General features: G+C 37.9%; 1 protein-coding gene across 1 annotated transcript; it reads left to right on the top strand.

Annotated features, from left to right (window-relative positions):
• The first annotated feature begins 745 nt into the window (after window positions 1-745).
• On the top strand, window positions 746-6,560 carry Ing2 (inhibitor of growth family member 2). Its single transcript, XM_015486178.2, has 2 exons — window positions 746-971; window positions 4,557-6,560. Exons 1-2 carry the CDS (start codon window positions 833-835, stop codon window positions 5,225-5,227), a joined length of 810 nt encoding a protein of 269 aa, XP_015341664.1. The 5' UTR covers window positions 746-832; the 3' UTR covers window positions 5,228-6,560.
• The last annotated feature ends 1,384 nt before the right edge of the window (window positions 6,561-7,944 follow it).

The raw sequence follows: 7,944 nt of genomic DNA, 5'->3' as shown, positions 1-7,944 counted from the left end.
CCGGATCCGCTGGCCTCTGGCACGGTGGCCTGGAGTCTGCCTTGGGAAGTGCCACTTTCTCTACCGTGACAGTTCTCCCGAGTGCACAGAGGGGTTCTGCTGTGTGGGACGGGGAGAAGGGACTGGAGACGGGGTTCGCGGCCCTCCCTTTTCCCGCTGCGGTCGGCGAGGACTTCTGTGGGGTCTCGGGTGGGGGTGGGGGCCGCTCGTCAGACCCGCTGCAGACCCAGCGGCTGCAGCTGCTATGGAGGGGAACAGCCATTTTAATCAAGCATTTGTTCCGGCGCTCACCGGCCCGGTGCCGCACACCCTCCCACTCCGGCGACTGAGGGGCCGCCGGGCGGGGACTGAGCAGTGAGCGCCGGGCCCTGGCCGGGCTCCGGCTGATTAGCGGGGCCTGGCTTTTCCCTACCCCTACGGCCCCCCACCCCCTGAGAGCAGATGCATTGGAACGTGCTGGGGGGAGGGGGCGAGAGAGGGCGGCGAAGGCGTACTCGGAGAGGTCCCTCCCTCCCGGCTCCAGCTCGAGGCTGGGCTCTGGAGTGGAGCACTCAGTTCCCCGCTCCCGCCCGGGGGGAAGTTCCGGGCTGTCCGAGGCCGCAGTCTTTTCCCAGCTCTTTCTGACAAATGGTTAAAGAGGAGGGGTCCCCCGCAGGGAAAGGTGGAGAGGGGTGTGTGTGTGGCGGGGAGGGCCCCCGATGTCTGTGGGCGGGGCCTGTGGGCATGACGTAGGACCTGGGAGGGGCGCGAACGCGCGCGCTCCCGCTGGCCTCGAACATGGCTGGTGGCTAGAGGGGCGGACGACGCTGACTGCTTAGAAGAGATCCGGGCCATGAGAGGCATTAGTTGGGCCCTAACAGTTAGTCAGCGGGGCTGGCGATGTGTTTGTTATGATGTTTCGTTTTTCTTTTTCCCACCCAATGAATCGACGGGGACGCTGCTACTGGGACCATCGCTGACCCTGGCTCCGCGTAGGTTCCGGGCCAGTTGTCACTTCCGGGCCCCTGAAGGAAGTGGGTTGGTTGGCTGGGCAACCGCTTTGGCGTCTCTTCACTTCTGGGTTCCTCCTCTGCCAAATTTTGAGTGATGAGGCAAAAACCATCGTTTATAGTCGAAAAAGTTAGTACAGGGAATTAACCTTTCTTACAGATAGTGTCTATCAGCAGCCCTTCGCCTGCAACTAGCGGGGAGACGTTTAAGTGGTAGATGTTTTGCATTAGTAACCTTGAATCAAGGAGTATTCAGACTTAATGTGGAAATAGCCAGACGATGGACCTTAAAGATAACTTCGTGGACCCATTCTGTTTTTCTAGACACTTCACTAATCCTGTGACTTAAGGAATCCACCTCTGTGGTGACAGGTTTTTTTTGTTGTTGTTGTTGTTTTGTTTTTGGTCTATAGCATGTTGGAGCATTTAAGTGTCTCAGTATGTAAATTTATCTTCTGAATTCGTGCGATTGTTGGAGGAATACTGATTGCTTATAGTATGGCTGTTGCTGCACTAGGCCTAGAACTTATGAAGTAAAACTCATTTTACAGATAAATTAAAATTTACAAAGTGACCAGATCGAGGTTATTTTTTTCCAAAGCTGGCTAGAGCCCATCCTTCTTTTTGGACTTAAACTTTTTTTTTTTTTTTTTTAAATCAAAGCGGTCCAATACTATTTTCTACAGTTACGGAGGACAAGCGTGAATGGTAACCTAGAAAGAAGACATGTGTTTGAGAGTTTACTGGGTGCGGTGGTGCACACCTATAATCTCAGCCACTTGGGAGGCTGAGGGAGGAGGATTGCAAGTTCAAGACTAGCCTCAGCAACTTAGTGAGGTCCTAAGCAGCTTAGACACTATCTCAACATAAGAAAATTTTAAAAGGCTAGGGATGTAGCTCAGTGGTTAAAGTGTCTCTGGGTTCAATCCCCCGTATCAAAAAATTAAAAATAAATTGTATTTCTTTTTAAAAAATTTCTTAAAAATAAAATGGGTTAGGATGGGGTACCCTTGGGCTCAATCCCCAATACATCCCCCCCCCAAAAAAAAAGCTCTTCAAATTGAACATTTTTAGTTTTTTGGATAGTAGCACTGATATTTGTAAAGCTTGCACGTTTTTACATTTCTTTAAGCACATGTTTCCCTTCACAAAAGTTATGCTATTTTCAGTTGGGGAGGGACACTATTTAAATTTGTTGACAGGGAGCTCTGCTTATCTGATTATGTATGATTGTCATAAGTTGCTCTTATGAGTAATATAGTAGGGCTTACAAATTGGGAGATAAAAATCTGAGGATTTTTAATAAGATTGTGATGAATTTCAAGATAAAATTTAAAAAGAGTGATACAGTTTTTACTCTATGCACATGGTTGCTCAACTTTCAAAGTTTTGTTTATATACTTTGGCAAATGTTATTGGTTCAGGTTTGATTTTTTTTTTAATTTTTGACTAGTTCTTAAGTATTTTCTAGTTTAGAATATAATACAGCAATTTTTAGTTATGTAAATTATAGGCAACTTATAGAATTTCTCCACCACCTATTTGAGACACTGTCAAAAATTACCAAAGGCCCCATCAAATCGAGAAATAAGAAAACATTTTCACAATTGAATGAAGTATTTATTATGGGATTTGATTATTAGAAAACCTTTATTATTGTTCTAGTAGTCTCATTTATAATTTCTTAGGTAAATAATAACCTTTTAACTAAAATTTAATATTTAATTTCAAGTGCCTTTTGTACAGCCTGTACAAAGTGCTTAAATTATTGGGTCACACAGATCTAGCAAAGTTCAAAGTCTGGGGTTCTTTCCTCTTGAATTTTATTTATCACATGTAGAAGTGATGGCCTCCTTGTGGGTTTGTTGTGGAGATTAAATAAGAAAATATTTACCACACAAAAGAAGCTAAGTCAGTGTTAATTTCCTTTCTTGTCTAAGTAAGAGGTCTTTAAAATGTGAATTTTTATCTCATGTACAATATCATTGTGCAAGTATGATATGTAATTAGCTCCTAATTATTAGATACAGACATTTGAAATGAGGCAATGAGGCTTACCTTTTTTAAAAAAAAATTGTTTTATTGTAGTTGGACAAAATACCTTTATTTTATTTTTATGTGGTGCTGAGGATCGAACCCAGTGCCCCGCATGTGCTAGGCAAGTGCTGTACCGCTGAGCCACAACCCCAGCCCCAGGCTTACCTTTTTTTCTTTTTTTTTTTGTCAGGAAAATAATTTTCTTATTTTTCCTGTAGGGAAATTGCATTCTTAGGAAATTCACTTGCATGCCTAACTGAGCAAATGGAATAGTTATGAACTGTTTTGAAAAATATGGTATACAGGAATGAGTACCCTCAACTCTAGTGACACTTTGTTACATGTCCTGGGTTAAACATTGTCCATCAAGTATTACTAGCTGAAGTTTTCAGGGAGGAGCTAATTTATAAGATTTTTGTTTAATATTTGTTTTGTGTAATCTTACTTATAGACAGTTCCAGTGTGTTTATTTTATTTACTATTTCTGTTCTTTAGATTAATATTGGAATATAAAACAATGGTAGGTATGTAGTGATAATAATAATTGGATTATAAAATAGTGGTATGTCATGTGGTATGATAAATTAATGTTTATTTCTCCACTTCTGCTAGGATAGAACTGTTTCTGATAGTAGTTATATCTGGTTAATATTGTTACAATAAGAAATTGGACAGATTTGAATACAACTAGTCTAAGTAAATTTTTGGTGACCTCTGAAACTATACAGGTTTTTGCATACCTTCTAGTGACTCAGCCATTTTATTTGATTTAAATAAGTGTCCCACTTGCTATGCAACTAAATCAGCAGTTCTAAAAGCTTAGAACCAACTGCTGAGTTATCTACAAAGGCAGAGTGATCTAGTGCTGACTTACTGTAATTTTGTTGTGGCTTGGTCAGTTGATGCCAGAAACAGTGGACCTTCTCTGGAATAGTTTTGATTTGTAGAATTTTTTATGTGATGCTATAATTAAAAAGCCATTAAAACAAAGAGATGGAAGTCTAAAAATTTCCGATGTCTTCTCTGTTTAATAATATCCAAGGATATGATATGAAAAGGAAGGTACCCTGTCTTTCTGGAGTCATGTAGCAAGTCATTGATTGAATTATAAATCCTGTAAATTCAGTTGAGTTGTAATCTGTAACCTACTTCTGGAATTTCAGGTTTTATGGCTAGATCTAGTAAATTTTTATATAGGGTTGTGTTCTGAAGTTCAAATGAAGTGTAGGCAATAAGGTACTATGTAGATTCTAATGTCATACAGTACTCCTATCTATTTAAAACATTTTTGATTACTAGAGACACATCTCTTATCCTTTTAGATGTAGATTAATAACATTAAATTCTTATGTTCTGATTTGATTTCTTCTAAGTATACTTTCATATTGGATAACAAGGTCTTGTATGGGGAATAATGTTTTTTAATGTGTACATACTATAGAGGAGTGGGATTTCATGCCTTAAGTTCTAATTTTCAAGTATTATATGTTAATATTCACTAATGTTCTCCTTTTTCTTTTCCCTTTTTAGAAACATTAAAGGAAATTGATGATGTCTATGAAAAATATAAGAAAGAAGATGATTCAAACCAGAAAAAACGCCTACAGCAGCATCTCCAGAGAGCATTAATCAATAGTCAAGAATTAGGAGATGAAAAAATTCAGATTGTCACACAAATGCTCGAATTGGTGGAAAATCGAGCAAGACAAATGGAGTTACATTCACAGTGTCTTCAAGATCCTGCTGAAAATGAACGAGCATCAGATAAAGCAAAAATGGATTCTAGCCAGCCAGAAAGATCTTCAAGAAGACCCCGCAGGCAGAGAACCAGTGAAAGCCGTGATTTATGTCACATGACAAATGGGATTGAAGACTGTGATGATCAGCCACCTAAAGAAAAGAAATCGAAGTCAGCCAAGAAAAAGAAACGCTCAAAGGCCAAGCAGGAAAGGGAAGCCTCACCTGTTGAGTTTGCAATAGATCCCAATGAACCTACATACTGTTTGTGTAACCAAGTGTCTTATGGGGAAATGATAGGATGTGACAATGAACAGTGTCCAATTGAATGGTTTCACTTTTCATGTGTTTCACTTACCTATAAACCAAAGGGGAAATGGTATTGCCCAAAGTGCAGGGGAGATAATGAGAAAACAATGGACAAAAGTACTGAAAAGACAAAAAAGGAGAGAAGATCGAGGTAGTAAAGGCCATCCATATTTTAAAGGGTTATTTGTCTTTTATATAATTTGTTTACTTTCAGAAAATGTTTTAGGGTAAATGCATAAGACTATGCAATAATTTTTAATCATTAGTATTAATGGTGTATTAAAAGTTGTTGTACTTTGTCTGTGACCTTAATTTTCTGCACTAAATTACCAAATATTTTAAACCAGGTAGTCTTCAGATCACCTGATAAAAGGAGCAGGGAACAGGGAGAGAGTGGTGTGAGCATTATAAAAACTTCACAAACCATGACTATTTCATTTTCACTTAAAACTCCAATGCTACTTTTTTGGGTAAACACAAAAGATTTGCTAGCATTTTAGTTCCATGTGCTCAAAGATTTTTTAGATATAGTTGGATTTATCTGTAAGCATCAAATTATCTTGGGTAATTTAGAATATGAACACTATCCCATTGAGAGCTTCTTTTTCAGCCCCATTTGTTCATACACTTATTAATCTCTAGTCTTCCAGAAATTTAAGGAACTAGAGATGAGAGTATTTTGGGATTCCATGTGGAATAATGTGCTCTTATTAGAGTATTTGCTGCTGTATTTTCCTTAGTAGCATTTTGATACACTGTCAGTAGCCCATTTGTAAATGCCTTGCTGCTTCTTCAAAATAGATACATTTAACCTAGTGTTTAATAAGGAAGTTGTTTAATGTTTTGTTTGTTTTTATTGGGAAAGGTAAGAGTAGTCAGGGTACCAAAAATGCTGCTGTCGGCTCATATTGGCAAAATTTGGGTTAATGTAGTATCATGGTTCAAGGTTGAACAATTTAAAAAATGCATTATAATATTTTCTATGTTACCCACTACTGGAATGCTTAGCCACAGGCCTATCTGGGAAAAGGGCATATATACCAGTCTTTAAATATTGCCGTTCTGTCAAACAGTTGTTTTAAATAGTTTTGCTAGGGGCTATAGTTCATTTCTGTCCCAGTTAGTGATTATACATTATTTTAAATAATAGTGTATTTACCTTCTTAACTTTCTGGTATTGGTGCTGTTTGATGTTTTCATGTTTAATGAACTAATTTCATTATAACAATGCAATTAATAATGTATTTGTAAATTGAATTTTCCAAGATTCTAGTATTTTAAGAGTAAGCATCTTGATGGATATATGTCCATGTGTTTGGAGCAATTTTTGGTTGGGGGGGACAGGAAATTGATTAGTCCTTTAAATCTGTGTAACATACTTTTTATTCCTCATTTCTTCCCAATCTGATGATCTTGATTCTTTTTGATTAACATGTGAAAAATCCTGTCTGCTTGTTTGGAAAAAAAATTGATTTTTTTTCTCTTCTAGTTCTCCTGTGTGACTTTTAGGCATGCCATTTCACCTCATCTGAATGTCAGGTCATTCACTTATAAAATGAGTTAGTTTAAATATCTCCAAGGTTCTTTTGAAATCTATAGTGTTTGCACAGTAGTGAAGGATTTAAATAATGAAATGAGTTATTTTTCTCTTTCATTAATGTTCTCCATTCTTAGTTATGAACAAGAGTTTAAAGGTGAGCTTAGAAATATGCAAATGCAAAATATTTGATTAGGTTCTATACTAAGGGTATTTTAATTGATGACTAGAACCAGTTGATTATCTTACTTCCTAAGCAAGAAATATTAGACAGTATGATTAAGAATTTCTTTTATTGTAACTTTGTCAAGTTGTAAACAAACCCTTTACTGTCTTGAGAATACAGCATTTTTATGGCCTCATTACCAGAATGGAACTATTTAAATTAAATACCAGTATGAGAAAATCTCCCCAAAGCCTTCAGATGTAACTTATATAGAAGTCACCACTTTTAGGACTAGGGATATACCTCAGCAGTAGAGTGCTTGTCTAGCATTCATGAAGCCCTGGGTTCAATTCCCAGTTCCACACCAAAAAAAAATCGCTATTTTTTTCATACAATAATTTGCCTCAGCATATAAGCAGAATCAGACAAACAAAACAAAACAAAAAAATCCTTCCTAATAAAAATGCCCAAGTTTGGATTAGACTTTTAATAGGAAAACAAGCCTGGAAAATCCTGGAAGGTGTGATCTCTTTTAAGATCTAATATTTGAAACAGTGTTCATGAATTTCATTTTGTTTTCTATACCACATGGGAAGTAGAAGACTTAAGGTTGCTTAACATATTTGGGATTTCTTTTGTTAAGTAGTCTAGAATTCATAGTGACTTTACAACCAGTGGTGCCCAAACTTACCTCACATGAAATTACCTCAGGAGCTTCGAAAATACTAATCCCTGTGTTCCAACCCCAGCAATTGTGATCTAAATTGGTGGGGTTGCATTTGGAATGTGGTTTAAGCATTAGAATTTTTGAAAGATTACCATTCTAATTACAGAAAAGTTTTGGAACCAATGCCCCTTTTTGAAAATTTCAGCCTATTGATGAAAACTGATGATGAATTCTCAACATCCAGATTTATGCAACTCTTGAAGAGTTTATCCCCTGCTCCCAACAGTTCCACCACCAGTACCTAAATACTCAGTATTTGAGTGCTTCTTTATGTGTACCAGGAGTTCTTTATTACACAGTTGTGATATAAAAAGAAAAAGCCCTTGCTCATGGATGATACATTCTAGTGCAAGAGTCAGATGTAGTTAATGTCAGGAACTGTTTTTAAAGTGTTAAAGTAAATCAGAGTAAAAGGAAAGGGGGTGGTGAGTATTAATTGTGG

Source organism: Marmota marmota, unplaced genomic scaffold (assembly GCF_001458135.2).
Source record: "Marmota marmota marmota unplaced genomic scaffold, marMar, whole genome shotgun sequence".
Classification (NCBI taxonomy): Eukaryota; Metazoa; Chordata; class Mammalia; order Rodentia; family Sciuridae; genus Marmota; species Marmota marmota.
The sequence above is the reverse complement of the archived record's forward strand: the minus strand, read 5'-3'. Positions and strand labels throughout refer to the sequence as shown.